The sequence below is a fragment of the Hyperolius riggenbachi genome, chromosome 3 (assembly GCF_040937935.1).
Source record: "Hyperolius riggenbachi isolate aHypRig1 chromosome 3, aHypRig1.pri, whole genome shotgun sequence".
Classification (NCBI taxonomy): domain Eukaryota; kingdom Metazoa; phylum Chordata; class Amphibia; order Anura; family Hyperoliidae; genus Hyperolius; species Hyperolius riggenbachi.
Genome location: NC_090648.1, coordinates 487,083,646 through 487,101,255, shown reverse-complemented (window position 1 = coordinate 487,101,255; position 17,610 = coordinate 487,083,646). Strand labels below are relative to the sequence as shown.

Here is a 17,610-nt window from a genome sequence, read left to right as displayed (position 1 = left end):
GCTGTTGTGTGATTATTGCATGCAAATGCATATTGAGCACTGTGCATTGTGATATAGCTTAGACACCATCTGTGCTCACTCCCTGAAGCATTGAAAAGTAAAAAAAAAAAAGACTCCCAATTATTGACTGATTTAAAATCAGTACTACAGTATACTTTATGTCCTTGAGCATGACCATTTCTGATATACTAACCTACTTTTCCCAGTCCCTTGGAGTTTACCATAAAGGGATTCTACTTGTACTAGGAGAGCTGTTACTTCATGCTCTGTTTGCAATATTTAAACTTATGATATGACACAGGTCTGTGCTGCAACTGCACTGATCTGGAACTATTTGTGCAGTGCTGAATAAAGAGGATACAACAGGAAAAAATTCCATCAGACCAGAGGTCAGCGGAACCAACAGTCATTTTCACAGAAGCCAAAGAAGGCAGATGCATACACTCCTACTTCCTGTGACCAAGCCAAGGAAGGCAGATGCATACACTCCCACTTCCTGTGACCAAGCCAAGGAAGGCAGATGCATACACTCCTACTTCCTGTGACCAAGCCAAGGAAGGCAGATGCATACACTCCTACTTCCTGTGACCAAGCCAAGGTGTGCAGATGCATACATTTCCACTTCCTGTGACCAAGCCGAAGAAGGCCAATGCATACATTCCCACTTCCTGTGACCAAACCAAGGAGGGCAAATGCATAATACTCCCACTTCCTGTGACCAAGCCAAGGAGGGCAGATGCATACACTCCCACTTCCTGTGACCAAGCCGAGGAAGGCCGATGCATACACTCCTACTTCCTGTGACCAAGCCGAGGAAGGCCAATGCATACACTCCCACTTCCTGTGACCAAACCGAGGAAGGCCAATGCATACACTCCCACTTCCTGTGACCAAGCCGAGGAAGGCCAATGCATACATTCCCACTTCCTGTGACCAAGCCGAGGAAGGCAAATGCATAAATTCCCACTTCCTGTGACCAAGCTGAGGATGGCAAATGCATACATTTACACTTCCTGTGACCAAGCTGAGGGAGGCAAATGCATACATTTCCACTTCCTGTGACCAAGCTGAGGAAGGCAAATGCATACATTCCCACTTCCTGTGACCAAGCTGAGGAAGGCAAATGCATACACTCCTACTTCCTGTGACCAAGCTGAGAAAGGCAAATGCATATATTCCCACTTCCTGTGACCAAGTTGAGTAAGGCTAATGCATACACTACTACTTCCTGTGACCAAGCCGAGAAAAACAAATGCATACATTCCTACTTCCTGTGACCAAGTTGAGTAAGGCTAATGCATACACTCCCACTTCCTGTGACCAAGCCGAAGAAGGCCAATGCATACATTCCCACTTCCTGTGACCAAGTTGAGTAAGGCTAATGCATACACTCCTACTTCCTGTGACCAAGATTCAGAGCCAACAGCTTTCAAATGTGGATTAAAAAAGTTTTAAAAAAAGAAGCCCATCGCCATTCAGAAAAATAAATAAAAGAAACAACTTGAGATTTATCAGTTTATTGTGGTTGCAGTTTCATAATACATTTTTGAAACAAATTATTCTATGCAGCTGAAATGATCACAGAAGATGGTTTTGCAGGCGTAACAAAGCAATTGCATAGGCTGACTCCACACACACAGAACCGGGTGCGTTTGCATAATGTCAGCAACTTTATCATTACTTAAGTTTAAGAATACAATTTTCAGCAAAGCAGTGGTTTTAATCTTTGGAATAACAAAACAGTGTGATTTTTTTTCTTTTTTGTACATTAAGATGTCAAAATAAAACGCTGTAACAATTTATTTTACCGCTTAAAACAACATTTGACAAGCCCACACTGTCCGCCATACAGTCAAAAACGTTTTGTTTTTTTCTTCTGCAGCGATTACGCCAAGGTTTACTATATACATATACAATGAAATCTGCCTGTCAACCTGGATGGACAAAAAAATAAAAATAAAAAAAAATGGAAAAAATACATAATTTTAAGAATAATGGAATATTTTAAACCCAGTGGCAGGATAGTGAAATTTACCATTTTTTAAAAAATAATAAAGTTTTTGTTCATAAATTAATTACGATTTTGTTTTTCTCAAATCCAATAACTAATTTAGTAAGCCTCTTTATAGTGTACCTAAATACTGATTTATTTTTATACATTTATCGATAATGCGGGGCTTACATTCTTTGTCTAATTTTGATTCATGATTTAAAAAAAAAAATCCTAAAACTATAGTGAATTAAAGAGAACCAGAGATGAAGCACCCTCTTGTATTTTACCTTATAAATCAGTGGGAACATGACAGTAAACACCTAATCTGCTCTTTGTTTCATTGTTCTCTGTTTAATCTGACTGTTATCACCTCTGATAAGAATCCCCGACTGAGCACTCAGTCTAGCTTTGCTACGGAAAGATTATAGCGGAGTCTGTCTTCTCTGGTGTCTTTTCAAGCCCAAGCCTGCCCCCTTGTGGCACTGCTATAATGACTCAGCTATAATTATTCCCTGCAAAACCAGACTGAATGCTCAGTCTGGGATTCTTATCACAGCTGATAACAGACACTTTTAGCAGTGAGGATGAAACAGAGAGCATGGTAAGTGTTTTCTCTAATGTTCTTACTGATATATATGGTAAAATACACAAGGGTGCTTAGTCTCTGGTTCCCTTTAACAAGAGCAGTGAAATTGGCTATTTATGTAAAAAAACAAAAAGAAAGAAAAGAAAAGGAAATTACTTGATACTGTATATTCTAGCACATATAAAAAGCATTTTTTTTTTTTCTTTTTTTTTTTTGCATTTAATAGTGCTGTGACGCTAAAAGCGACTTGTGTATAAAAATCGCAGTTGGTGGAATATAACACTATACGGTCAACCATAAAAGTACCAAAAGTTGACTATTACAGCCCAAAAAATTGGCTTTACCGGCAACAAAGTGAAGAGGTTGATATTAAAAGTAGTTTTCAAAAGAAATATATAATAAAATAGTCATTTGAGCTAATCAGTATTGTTTCATTTTTTTTAAACAGACAATGGTTGTTACATAGACTAATAAACTGTGTTCTACTCTAAAGTGCAGCGCGATTCTGTTGGTGCATAGTATCAGGAAAACTGCCTTCCTTATGTAATTGTAATGGGCGGTATTGCCGTTTATGTATCAGTAGAAATAAAAATTGATTCACAGCTGGTTCTTTTTCAAGGGATACACCATTCGGTCACAGAATTTCCTCTTGGTTCCAGCTAGTCTGCCTGTGGAGACACGTTTCTGTGGCCTAGTATGCAGAGATCGCATTCGCTCCTAAGAACTGCCTGGGGAACTTCTTGTTTAAATCCAAAACAGTGAGGAAAAAGTGGAGTTGTTAGGTCAGTCGTCTCAAGAAAGACAGATGACAGGAGACAACTTACAGATGATGTTTCAAGAGTTAGCTTAGACTGGAAGGCCAAGTAAACTTTTTTATATTATTTATTTATTTCTGTAAAGTGTGGGGACATGAAAAAAAAACCTGTTTTTTATTAAAGTATCCACTCCCATTAGATTTGGCCCTAAATTCTTGTCCCTGACATGAAAGACACGTGACAATGCCTCTTTTTGTACCCCTGCTGAAATGGACAAGCGACAATCATCCTCACAATTCCTCACTTCCTACCCCGTAACAATGCCTCTTTTCATCTCACTTTGAAAACCTCTTACTTCCTGTTCCTGTGACAATGCATCACTTCCTGTCCGTCTGACCATGCCCCGCTTCCTGTTCCAAAGCCCTTTTTCTGTGACAATGTCCCCAATGTCCCACTTCCTGTAACAATGCCCCACTTCCTGTTCCTGTGACACCTGGCAGTAGTAAAGAAAGTGATATGAATTCAAAGATGTTACATTTGCCAATGAAACAGGAGTATGGGGGAAATCTGAGTAAATCATGCGATTTCTCAAAGCTTTGGAGAGATTACCTCCAACTTCCTGTTATGTCCCTCGAACAGGAAGTGAGAAAACTTTTTCCAGGCGGAGGCAGACAGAGAAAAAAATAAACAGACAGAGGTAACAACCCATCTCTATTGTGTCCAAAATTATTGTAAATTGTAAATACCAAAAATACTTTGATGTCTACGTGACCAAAAATTCTGGAAATCTGCACCTGAGTGGAATAACCCTTTAAGCTCTTGTGCAAAGGCAGTTCTGTAGTCGTTCTAGTCCTGCTGACGGGAGGAGGTGGGTGATAAATACAGTGCTAATATACATGGTTGTATTCGGCATAATGAGAAACACATTTTTGGTAAGTAAACATAAATATAAAAAGGACAGTTTAGCACTTTATATATCCGAGTCGGTCTGGTGGCTTCATTGATCCTCTATGGCTCCTTTTCAAATCTTAATCCTATAAGGGAAAAAAAATAAAATTAAAACAGGATCCACTGGAAAATTTATTTTTTAAAGGGTATTTATCGGATCTGACTAAAGGTGGACACACAAAATACAATACAATTTCTACAGCAATTTGATAAAAAAAGATTGGTTGTTCTGAAAAACTGAAAGCCTTTTTTTTTTTTATAGTTGTTTGAGAAAACCTCCGTCTTTGATACATTAACTTTGACTGACATCTAGGTCCGGCCCGCAAAGATATCTGAGCCAATAGTAATGTGCACCTTCTAAAATCATTACTATTGCCCCAGATACCTCCACGGACGTAACCTTAAAGTCTCTTCTCTGCCAATACCTATGTACTGCAGGGCCGACAGCAATGGAGGAGCGGCTGTCCTGTGACAATGCATCACTTCCTGTCCCTCTGATCATGCCCCACTTCCTGTTCCAAAGCCCTTTTTCTAAGATAATGTCCCCAATTTCCCACTTCCTGTAACAATGCCCCACTTCCTTTGACAATGCCCCACTTCCTGTGACACCTGGCAGTAGTAAAGAAAGTGATGTGAATTCAAAGATGTTACATTTGCCAATGAAACAGGACTATGAGGAAATCTGAGTAAATCGTGCTATTTACGCATTGGAGGAGTGGCTGTTAGCAAGTCGGGACTCGGAGCAGAGCACGGGAGACATTGCGCTGGGGGGTAGGTCATTGAGGGTTCCGCTGCGATCTGCCATACATTCAGAGTATAACAAACACTAGTTTTGTGGGAGAAAAAGGGTTTCTTATATTCAGAAAAAATATGGTAACTAATTGTTAAAAAGTGGAACTGAAGTCAATTTATTTACTTCATTTCTTAAGAAAGCACCGTTAATGACTTACACAAAAATCAGTAATATTTAAGAGTAAAAATGTATTTTATTACAAAAAACAACAACAACAACTTCACAGATTTGGACCCACTCCCTTTTCTCCCTGGTGGCAAGCTGGAAAAATAACATATGCTAACACAGTTGTAACTGAAGAATGATTTTATTACAATAATAAAAGTGGGTTCAACGTCACTTTGAGTCCTACAGTTTTCTGTGTAGACTGTGTGCATTTATTACACAGCAGTAAAAGAAGGGCTTTCAGAAAATGACAAACCCCGACAGTCCCCTCATCACTTGGTATATTCTACCTGTACACCAATCAGTGTAGAAATGAAATGACAGCTTTCTGAAAATGAATGGCCTCAATTTACTAAGATCATGCTGGAGATAATAAGGCAAGAGAAAACTTACCTCACACAGTGAGAGAGTTATCTTATCTCTTCATTCCTTACGTTACCTCCTCTGTAGTTAATTTACCTCCTCTGTAGTAAATTTACCCCCTCTGTAGTTAATTTACCCCCTCTGTAGTTAATTTACCCCCTCTGTAGTTAAGTTACCTCCTCTGTAGTTATTTTCACACACAGTTAATTAACAGCCTGTCTTTAACTCTGGAGTTATTTCAAGGATTGGAGAGTTAACTTAAAGACAGAAGAGTTAACTTTAGGTTTGCCTGAGGTAAAATGTTTCCCTCATACTACATGCCTTATCACCATGGTAACAACTCTAGAAGAGTTATTAAAGACAGGAGATAAGCTTAGTGAATTGAGGCCATTATGTGATACGGATTCATTTGATGTATTTTAAAGACTGCTGAGTTTAATGCTATAATTGGAAAGATATTGTGGATAAACCTTACGTACCATTGCTGTCAGATTTTTTCCCGCCGACTGCCATCTATAATGAAGAAAGAAAAGCGTTTAGTGAAACAATTCAATTGACTTGTGATTTACAGCGGACCTGAACTCAGAACTTCCTCTCTGCTGTAAAAGATAAGCAACAGCATAGTAACCTTTAGAGAAAAGCCTTTTTGTGTGTTACAGCTGATACAAAGCCTACAATAAATCTGCAGTATGTCTATTTCCTGCTTTCGTGGAAGCAGACATAGGGTTAACATCCTCTGTTTACAAATTAGCTGCTCTGCCAAGACAGACAGCTAACATAGCTAAGAGATCAAATTACAGCTGTGAATAGTCACAGATGAGGGGGGAATTAGACAGGCTAAACTCTCTAAATACATACAGGGTGCATTTCTCAATGTTTTCCTTCTGTCCTGTGCAAGAGTTCAGGTCTGCTTTTTAAAGGAGAACTGTAGTGAGAGGTATATGGAGGCTGCCATATTTATTTCCTTTTAAGTAATACCAGTTGCCTGGCATCCCTGCTGGTCTATTTGGCTGAAGAAGTGTCTGAATCACACCAGAAACCAGCATGCAGCTAATCTTGTCATATCTGTCAAATTTGTCAGAAACACCTGTGCTGCTGCATGCTTGTTCAGGGCCTATGGCTGAAAGTATTAGAGGCAGAGGATTAGCAGGATAGCCAGGCAACTGGTATTGCTTAAATGGAAACAAATATGGCAGCCTCCATATACCTCCAGTCCCCGACCGCGGCTCACATTTCCGGTTTTCACGACTTTAATGTTGCGGGCCATTGCGCCTGCGAGTCCTTGCTCCCGTTGCCAGGTGTGTTCTGCGCAGGCGCAAGACGCTCCCGGCGATGTGTGCGAGGACGCACGCGGCCAGGGCTGCACAGGCGCAGTGGCTCGCGACAATAAACTCGCAAAAACAGGAAGTGAGCTGCGGTGGGGGACTGGAGGATTGTTTTGTCCCAGCGCGGGCAGAGGACGTCTGCGGTAGACTGGTAGAAGCTCCAGGTAAGTTAAACTCTCTTTTTGGGGGCTTCTCCTTTAAGTTTAAAATCGAGTGAAAGTATTGATCAGACAGGACGTAACATTTCCCTTAATGGGGGGCAGGGCAGTAGTCAAACAAAGGGCCATAGCAAGATTATCTCCTGGAATATATTGAAAAATCGATGTACTGTGTGTGTGAACAATCAATCACAATTTGGGCAGATTCTGATAGGAGAGATCAATCAGATGGCACATCAGCTCATAATTGGACTGTGCATGACTAGCTTTAGGGCTCATTCACACTACAGAACGCAAGCACCAGCTCAATTTCGTGCATCTGTTCCCATCACATGGAATGCATGTCGTGGTGCTTTAAAGAGAAACCGATACCAAGAATTGAACTTCATCCCAATCAGTAGCTGATACCCCATTTCCTATGAGAAATCTATACCTTTTCACAAACGGATCATCAGGGGAGTCTGTATGGCTGATATTGTGGTGAAACCCCTCCCACAGTGTGATGTCAGGACCATGGTGCTGACAGCACACTGTGGGAGCCTTGTTGCATTGGGGGCATTAACAGCTGTTTCCAATTGCCAAAAAAGCAAGCAGCATCTCCTTCCAGTGACAACACCTACCAGCAGAAAAAATGTTGCGTCAAAACAGACAGCGCAGCACATAATGTGAATGAGCCCTAACTGTCCAATCTTTAAAACATCTTTGGGCACCTCTTTCTCTACTGAGCTCACCTTGGTTGGTGAGGAAGGTTTGTCCGCTGGCTGCTTCTCCCAGAGGTTTCTCTTGCCAGACACGTCCCCGGGTCTTAAATCCTGAAAGTGAACATATGAAAAACATATAAATGATATTTTTGTTGCCATTTGGTTTTATGGTCACCTATGCAGCATGTTATTTGTTGAGAGTCACGTGATTTTGAAGCATTGTACAAACCACGCCCCCTTGCCTCTCCATGGATAGGAGTGGACATGAAAATGGACAGTACATACAACACACAGGCCCCTCCCCCTAAACACGCACACAGAGAGAGGCAGAGTCTGCAAGGAAGTTGTGTTGCATCTCCCAAATGAGGACTTGTGATCAGTGATGTCACATCCTGAAAGGAAGGAAGTTCATAACATTGCTCAAGAAAGATGCTGTTATAGTCAGCACTACTTTCCTTCAGGCTCTGCCTCTGAATGTACCCAATGATTTCTCCTGTACATATTCCATCCCCAACTTCCACTACAAGGTTTAAGTAAAAGTAACTGGAAGTTTCAGGGTTGGAAAAGAAAAAAAAAAGACACAAACAAACAAACAAACAAAAAAATACCCAAAGTAGCCCTGAATGGAGCTAACGTGTGCTTCCAAATATACTGCTGCATAGCTATAAATGTAAACCATAGCTGTCATGCCAGGCTCTGTCTTAATGATACGGGACTGAGGAAGGGGGAAGGGGTTTCAGGTTTAAATACTTACCTGATCTGAGGTAATTCATCCAGACAGGTGATCACTCTACCCCACTCGGAATAGCAGCCCCAGTGGTTTTTTTTTCAAATCTCTGCCAAGGCTCTGGCCGACCCCTCTGCATCGGTATGGCCCACTCACCAGCTTGGCAGCTGCGGCTTATTTGATAGTTGACAAGCTGGGGGTGGGACTCGGCAATACAGTTGGTGGTTTCTGAAGAGCTTTAGCAGACTTAGCTACCATAGCAGCTTCTGCGTTTCCAAGGAGGGGGCGGAGTGTTATCTGAGTCCTGATTACATCAAATCAGGTAAGTATTTAACCATGACTCTGCCGATTCTGCAGCACTAAGACAGGCGCTGTCTTTTTATGCTTAAGGTAGTCTTTAACTGTTTGACTGGGACGCTCGTTGAATATGGATGCGGAGAGGAAGCTGTCCTCCTAGTCTGTCTGCACCCAGCCCATCCTATTTTCCACCCAGTGTACGTCCCCTTGCTGTCCCTTTACGCGCTCTCCCCATCATGCTGTCCAGTTGCTGCTCCTTCGCGCTAGCTCCTCCTGTCATGCTGTCCAGTTGCTGCTCCTTCGCGCTTGCTCCCCGTCATGCTGTCCAGTTGCAGCCCTTCGCGCTAGCTCCCCGTCATGCTGTCCAGTTGCTGACAATTCGCGCTAGCTCCCCCTGTCATGCTGTCCAGTTGCTGACCCTTCGCGCTGGCTCCTCCTGTCATGCTGTCCAGTTGCTGCTCCTTCGCGCTAGCTCCTCCTGTCATGCTGTCCAGTTGCTGCCCTTCGCGCTAGCTCCCCCTGTCATGCTGTCCAGTTGCTGCCCTTCGCGCTGGCTCCTCCTGTCATGCTGTCCAGTTGCTGACCCTTTGCGCTAGCTCCCCCTGTCATGCTGTCCAGTTGCTGACCCTTTGCGCTAGCTCCCCCTGTCATGCTGTCCAGTTGCTGCCCCTTCGCGCTAGCTCCCCCTGTCATGCGGTCCAGTGGCTGTCCCTTTGCGCTAGCTCCCCTTGTCATGCTGTCCAGTTGCTGCCCTTCGCGCTAGCTCCCCCTGTCATAGCGTCCAGTTGCTGCCCCTTCACGCTAGCTCCCCCTGTCATGCTGTCCAGTTGCTGCCCCTTTGCACTCACTCCCCCGTCATGCTGTCCAGTTGCTGCCCTTCGCGGTAGCTCCCCCTGTCATGCTGTCCAGTTGCTGCCCCTTCGCACTCACTCCCCCGTCATGCTGTCCAGTTGCTGCCCTTCGCGGTAGCTCCCCCTGTCATGCTGTCCAGTTGCTGCCCCTTCTCGTTCACTCCCCTTGTCATGCTGTCCAGTTGCTGCCCTTCGCGCTAGCTCCCCGTCATAGTGTCCAGTTGCTGCCCCTTCTCGTTCACTCCCCTTGTCATGCTGTCCAGCTGCTGCCCTTCGCGCTAGCTCCCCCTGTCATGCTGTCCAGTTGCTGCCCCTTCTCGTTCACTCCCCTTGTCATGCTGTCCAGTTGCTGCCCTTCGCGCTAGCTCCCCGTCATAGTGTCCAGTTGCTGCCCCTTCTCGTTCACTCCCCTTGTCATGCTGTCCAGTTGCTGCCCTTCGCGCTAGCTCCCCGTCATAGTGTCCAGTTGCTGCCCCTTCGCACTCGCTCCACCTGTCATGCTGTCCAGTTGCTGCCCCTTCATACTCGCTCCCCGTCATGCTATCCAGTTGCTGCCCCCTTGGGCTTGCTCCCCCTGTCACGAATGAGCATTCAGTATGTGGAGGCGTGGACCCAGATGCTGTTACAGAATCGGTGCAATTTTTGAAATTTTTCTTAGACACACAACGGACAAACTGGAATAGGGAGGCCTGCAAGAGGATGCCGGGGAAAATCTGCAAGAGGTAAGTATTTAAAATGTGTTTATTTCCGGTTTTGTTTTTTGTTTGTTTTTTTAATTCAGAAGTAGAAGTCTCCACTGCAAACAGACTTCAGCACATCTGCTAAGGCTTCTACAATCATCGTTAGGCTTCTGGTAAAGCTGTAGAAAGTTTTATACAACTTCTCAGAGTCCACCAGAAAAAACATTAAAGCCACTCTAAAAACCAAGAACCCCATCTGTATTTATTAACAATATTACCTTCTTATCACAGTAAAGAGATCATAATCCAAGAAGGATAGAAGTAGGAAAGAGGAGATCTCTCGGAGAGGCCGATGGACAGACCAGTAAGGAAAGAAAATCAGCTGAAAGATAAAAGGTGTTAAATACAGACAAGAGACCGAAGGGAAATAACATGCAAATCTGACAAAGTATTGCAGAAAATGAAACAGAAATTAAAATCCTTTAGCAGGCAGTACTGATGTATAGAACGTAAAATATGCATATACTAATCTAGGCAATCCACCAACAAAAGAGTCACATTCAGCTCAGCTTTGAGGTTCCGGCTCATCTAACCCTGCAGGTGTTTGTAGAGTGACCTGCAGCCCTCAGCTCCCAGAGCACAGACTACGGGCAGCTGATCAGGCTGGCAGAGGAGCGGGGAGGGGAAGTAGCAATGGAGGAGGAGGAAAGCTTCACTTGAGTAATAAAGGAGCTGCCAGAAACCTCAGCAGCCCAGTTTCCAGAGACAGATACCTTGCCCTGAAACCTCTCCATACTCAGGGGGCCTGTATGGAGCTGATGGAAGAGCGGCGGATTTGGAAGACGGGTGGGCAAAGCGACACAGGACAAGTATTGTAGAAATGCAGACATACATGCACGTTTATACATTGCTGTAACAGCGCCGGGGGTTTTCTCGTGCTTGTTGCTCGCCGGTCACAACGCTGTCCCATCGCCGCAGGCTCCTCTCTCTGTCGTCTCTATGATGGCAGAACACTGTCAGCCGGTCAGGAGCCGCTTTCTTTGGCTCCTGACGCTATCAATGTGAGCCAATATGATTGGCTCTCCGTGATCACGCGGTCAGAAGCCAATGAAAGTGGCTCCTGACCTGCTCACAGTGCCTATAGACGGCAGAGCGAGTGAATTGCGGCGTGGAAAGAGCGGCTAGATCGGAGTAGCGGCGGAATACTGAAGCAGTAGAATCTACGTCCAGTCGAAGTCGCAGCACCAACTGCTGGGCGAAGATTCATACTGCTTCAGTCCGGAAGCAGTTAGACAAATTGTGCTCTATCCATACTGCTGCCAGAAAGAGATGGGGTGACTGACAGCTAACAAAGGGGCCCAAAACCAGCCTCTCCCCCCCCCCCCCCTTTTCTCATCGCAGGGACTCCTTGTTGTACTATTTAGCCAGTCTTGGCCAGCTGTAGCACTTATTTCAATAGGAGGTTCTCTTCAACTTACTGCCGGCTTAGCCGAAGGCGTCTTGTTGGTCTCTGGCGTCTTAGTTAGCCATTCATTAATACGACTCGAAACACCAACTTTTAATCCTGCCGTTTCCTGAAACCACAAAAGTAAATGAGTTATTCAGTTATTCATGTTTGGTTACTGAGAATTCTGAAGCCAGTACAAAATATACCTGGTTTCCTAGAAAGGGGTGTAGAATTACACATATCTTACCAGCCTAGGCTGTGACATCACTGTGAGGGTGGGGCTACATACCAATATACAGCAATATATAGATATAGAAAGTGTTTCTGATGCTGAAACCAGGAAAATTACTGTGAAAGTGGGAATCCTGAATCATTTGCTGCATTCTACTCTGTGTCACTACAGGGACTCTTTAATTTAGCCAATGAATGAAACATCCTGATGGAAAATGTCCTGCTATTTCTGGAAATGACTAACCAATTTGCTTTTGCTTCGTAAGGTAAAGTTCCTGCCCTTCCCCCTCTGTGTTTTCAATGGCTGCCAAGTTGATCACATGACTTGATTAAAGAGACTCTGTAACAAAAAAAATCCTGTGGGGGTACTACCTCGGTAGGGGGAAGCCTCAGGGCCCCAATGAGGCTTCCCCCTCCCCTGTAGATGCAGGCAGTCCAGCGCTGGCTCCCCCGAAGTGTCCCGGAATCCTCCCCTGACAAGCGCTGATAAATTTATCTTCCCTGGCTCCAGTGGGGGGCGCTGTTGTCAGCACAGAGATAGGCGGAAATAGCCGATCTCCGTCGGGTCCACAGATTTGCGCCTGCGCAATAGAGCGGAGCAACAGAGATCGGCTATTTCCGCCTATCCCCGAGCGGAGAGCCGATACTGCGCCTGCGCTGGAGCCGGGAAGGTAAATATTTACATCCCCGCTGTTCGGAGTGTTAGAGCAAGACCGCCGTGGGACACAGGAGGACTGGAAAGCCTCGATAGGGTCCGGAGGCTTCCCCCACCCGAGGTGAGTACCCCCCAGGAGAACTTTGTCGCTACAGGTTTTCTTTAAGAGTTACAGCAGTCAGCGATGTTTTATCATAGAAGCATCTGCTAAAGACGCCCCTAGTTGCCCCAGGGCGGACATACCTTGTTGGGTGACACCACCCCACCAGGCGAAGAGAACACGTTCCCCTTCTCCCACATGCTCTTGATGTTACGGACGCCGTCGGCTGGCAGCGGTAGGTCTGATGGCGGAGCTTTGGTAGGTTTGGCACTTTTGTTGCTCTAAAAAGTGAGAACATCCCAATTTCATCAAACTCTAAAGTGTAACTGCAGTCCCCCAAAACATTCCCACACAGTTCTCAGTGTGATCAGGCATGATAGCCTAACTAGAGCCTGGTACACACCATGCAATTTCCCATCAGATAGATGGGTCGAATCATTTCCGACAGGTCCGATCTGATTTCCGATTTTCTGATTGATTTGCATAGAAGTGATCAGAAAAAGGATCGGAAGGATCTGTTGGAAATTATCTATCGATCCATCTATCTGATAGGAAATTGCATGGTGTGTACCAGGCATAACATGTATTGTAATTATACTTATTACATCCTGAAATCCTGCTCTGAAAACTGCTGTACACAAGTCCAGTGTTCTGGTCTCTGACCATCATTACTTCATACTTCCGTGGCTTCTGAATCAGCAGATCAGAGCAGTACATTATAGGTCTGCTTATTGTATTATCTCTCCTGATCCACCTAGCTATACAAACATATGTGAACTGACATAAAGACGGCCACACATCAGGCGACTTGGCGGCCGATCGACCATCTGTTTCAATTGTTATAATCCGATGAAAATTGCCGCCAATTGAATGCCGGACCGACAATGCAATCAATGTCAGGCCAAAATTGGTCGCATTAATCGGTTGGACATGCTGCAAGATGTAGGGCGGACTTCCTTGATCCGGTGTGCGGCGGTAACAGCAAGCAATATCGGGACGAGCGCCGAGACCGCCGATGCTGTCCTCCCTAGGGATTAATTTATGGGGTGCGTGTATGTTCAGCAGAGAGCCCGGAGGCAGCGGCGGACGCAAACAAGTAATGTATAGCGTGCACCGGGCATGGGGAGGGAACATTAAACATTGGGGGGGGGAGGGGGGGAAGCGTCGGGCCGGACCTATTCCGGATCGATTTCAGCATAAAATTAATCGGTGATCAGCCTGAGGTGTATGGGCAGCCGACAGATTTCTTTCTAATCAGATTTGATAACAGAGTAACCAAGCAGCTCAGGGTGACCCAAACTACTAGGAATGTGTAGGGGGATAAAAGGAACCAAAAAGCCCTCCTACTAAAAAAGCAAAGCTTGGTGTAATTTGCCTTCTTAAAACAGAAGGAAATTTGCAATAATTCAGTTATAAGTGAACATATGTGGTTACCCACAATGCTCTACTGAATATGCAAATTATCCCTTTTTGCCCTTGTAAGCCAAGCAAGCATCCAGAACCGCTGGTGTATAGCAAGCATATAGCTTTAAGTTTTACACAGCCATATCAAACCCACATGTAGACAGCCTGTTTCGGACTTTTGGTCCTCATCAGTACATGGCAGGGATTGATAAAGCTGTATGAAATAGGGCTTGGACGAGTACAACAGAGTAACCAAGCAGCTCAGGGTGACCCAAACTACTAGGAATGTGTAGGAGGATAAAAGGAACCAAAAAGCCCTCCTACTAAAAGAGCAAAGCTTGGTGTAATTTGCCTTCTTAAAACAGAAGGAAATTTGCAATAATTCAGTTATAAGTGAACATACGTGGTTACCCACAATGCTCTACTGAATATGCAAATTATCCAGATTTGATAAGAGAGAGAGATTTGTCTCTTGGTCAAATCTGCCCATCATCACTAAATTTTTGGGGTACCTTCTGAGTGAAAAGGGGGAGGGGAGCCAGACGATAAGTAAAGGGCATTCTGCTGAGGTCACATGACCAGTAGTCTGTGGTAACAACTGTTGTTTCAGTTTTATTCATTTGGTCAACTTGCCACAGGTTACCAAGTCCGGGGACTTTGCTCTTGTTGTGTTACGCTAAGTACACAGGCAATACAAGGTCAGTGGAAATGTCCAAGAAACGTCAGATTTCGTTTTGTGAAAAATGTAATGCTAGGTACACACGCGTTTTTTCGGTCGATTTTCCCTCCGATCAATTCTCCGTTCGATTCCCTGATCTTTTCTTATCAATTTCCATTTCTATGAGAAATCGACCAGAAAAACGATTGGAAATAATATCAGACATGACGGAATGTATTGATCGATCTATCTGCCGAAAAACGTATGGTGTGTACCTAGCATTACTGGACGACAAAACCGATATTGAGCATTTTGCCTGATCCATTTGGAGGATCAATTCAGAGGACTGTAGGGCAGATATTGTGCCGTTGGCTACAGGTGTACAATGTCACGCGCAGGATTAATATCGCTGTGTGGGCAATGTTGTTGGAAGGACTCATCATTTGTGTTTGTTGCCAGTAAAGTAATTTACGCGTCGTCGCTAGTTTGTGGTGACTTGCATATAAGGTGTACGGACCCTTACAGACTCATTCACTGCAGCAGTAAAGTCACATGCATATAGCGTGTACGGACCCTCACAGACTCATTCCCTGCAGCAGTAAAGTAACATGCATATAGCGTGTACGGACCCTTACAGACTCATTTACTGCAGCAGTAAAGTCACATGCATATAGCGTGTACGGACCCTTACAGACTCATTTACTGCAGCAGTAAAGTCACATGCATATAGCGTGTACGGACCCTCACAGACTCATTCACTGCAGCAGTAAAGTCACATGCATATAGCGTGTACGGACCCTTACAGACTCATTCACTGCAGCAGTAAAGTCACATGCATATAGCGTGTACGGACCCTCACAGACTCATTCACTGCAGCAGTAAAGTCACATGCATATAGCGTGTACGGACCCTTACAGACTCATTTACTGCAGCAGTAAAGTCACATGCATATAGCGTGTACGGACCCTCACAGACTCATTCACTGCAGCAGTAAAGTCACATGCATATAGCGTGTACGGACCCTCACAGACTCATTCACTGCAGCAGTAAAGTCACATGCATATAGCGTGTACGGACCCTGACAGACTCATTCCCTGCAGCAGTAAAGTCACATGCATATAGCGTGTACGGACCCTTACAGACTCATTTACTGCAGCAGTAAAGTCACATGCATATAGCGTGTACGGACCCTTACAGACTCATTCCCTGCAGCAGTAAAGTCACATGCATATAGCGGACCCTTACAGACTCATTTACTGCAGCAGTAAAGTCACATGGTCGTCTCCTCACAGAACACTGGACAGCTATCGAGCGATCACAATTACATTACAACAAGTCTGCAATTAGGTGCTAATTGTCTGCGATATTTGCAAAAAAAAAAAAAAACAAAAGGAAAAAGATTTGGGAAAAATGATTGAACTGAAACTCATAGCATAAATATGTCCTAAATTGATGAACTTACCAGGATAGGAAGTGGTGGCTGGATAGTGTACTGGTTAAGGGCTCTGCCTCTGACACAGGAGACCAGGGTTTGAATCTCGGCTCTGCCTGTTCATAAAGCCAGCACCTATTCAGTAGGAGACCTTGGGAAAGTCTCTCTAATGTTGCCCATACACGGTACAATTTGTTTCATCCAATCTTACCATTTCTATGTAGTATAAGGGTAAATTAAGTGAATATACTGAAAGGATAATTTAGGCAGTTGCTTTATATTACATAGAAATGGTAAGATTGGATGAAAAAAATTGTACCATGTATGTGCAAATTGTACCATGTATGGGCACTATTACACTGCTACTGCCTATAGAGCGCGCCCTAGTGGCTGCAGCTCTGGAGCTTTGAGTCCGCCAGGAGAAAAGCGCGAAATAAATGTTCTGTGTTTTTGTTTCATTTAATTTCCGTCCAGAACTTAGGAAAATACAGTTACATTACAGTATATTCAATGAAGACATTTTCTCAGAACAAGAAAAAAAACATATATATCCAGGCACATCGCCTCTAGTTAGGACATTAAATAAGTTATTAAGAAAAAGGGAGGTGCTGAAGGGGGTGTGGCCAGAAAACAGCAAAAATCTATTAACCCTTCGCACTCTTGCATGCAAATGTTCAAACAAATGCATTCACAGATTCACTCATCCAGGCACAACTGTTATCCCTACAGCTAAGTTAAAAGCCGGGGTCGCATCTTACCAATCGCACAAGGGAGCCAACGTAATGTATCCATGCGCACCATGCACATACACCAGCATAAGCTGTGTGCATGCTGACAAAAAGAGCTCAAACAGGGGAAGGAGGGAGTGCACTGAATTAAAACCCTAGCCACAGGGGTCAGTAACAAGAAAAAAAAACAGATATATCCAGGCACATTGCCTCTAGGTTAGGACATTAAAGTCATTAAGGAAAGGGAGGTGCTGAAGGGGGTGTGGCCAGAAAACAGCAAAAATCTATTAACCCTTCGCACTCTCGCATGCAAATTTTCAAACAAATGCATTCACAGATTCACTCATCCAGGCACCACTGTTATCCCTACAGCTAAGTTACAAGCCAGGGTCTTAGTTCACAGAAGAATGCATTCTTATGCTTAGTCACCTATACTGCGCAGAAGTACCCAGGTAAACATAGGTGTCCTAACTCTGGCCCTGTTTTCTGGCCACACCCCCTTCAGCACCTCCCTTTCCTTAATAACTTATTTAATGTCCTAACTAGAGGTGATGTGCCTGGATATATATGTTTTTTTTCTTGTTACTGACCCCTGTGGCCAGGGTTTTAATTC

The 17,610-nt window shown here is 44.3% G+C and overlaps 1 protein-coding gene and 1 long non-coding RNA gene across 7 annotated transcripts in view; one reads left to right on the top strand and one right to left on the bottom strand.

Annotated features, from left to right (window-relative positions):
- Positions 1 to 1,501: 1,501 nt before the first annotated feature.
- CALD1 (caldesmon 1) overlaps positions 1,502 to 17,610 on the bottom strand; it is a 221,039-nt gene continuing 204,930 nt past the window's right edge. For 5 of the 6 annotated variants that reach the window (XM_068278142.1, XM_068278145.1, XM_068278143.1 and 2 more), the window contains 5 exons: positions 12,919 to 13,056; positions 11,821 to 11,916; positions 7,818 to 7,898; positions 6,083 to 6,116; positions 1,502 to 4,368 (listed from right to left, as the gene is read on the bottom strand). In XM_068278142.1, the coding sequence (XP_068134243.1) occupies positions 4,343 to 4,368; positions 6,083 to 6,116; positions 7,818 to 7,898; positions 11,821 to 11,916; positions 12,919 to 13,056 (375 nt within the window). In that variant the 3' untranslated portion in view covers positions 1,502 to 4,342. Of the gene's footprint in view, positions 4,369 to 6,082; positions 6,117 to 7,817; positions 7,899 to 10,620; positions 10,725 to 11,820; positions 11,917 to 12,918; positions 13,057 to 17,610 lie in introns of those variants that run through there. The other variant, XR_011030583.1, reaches the window with a different exon arrangement.
- The window catches only part of LOC137564362 (uncharacterized), a 30,661-nt gene continuing 21,801 nt past the window's right edge, over positions 8,751 to 17,610 (top strand). Inside the window, exon 1 of the long non-coding RNA XR_011030585.1 lies at positions 8,751 to 8,836. This is a non-coding gene — a long non-coding RNA (uncharacterized lncRNA). The remainder of the gene's footprint in view (positions 8,837 to 17,610) is intronic.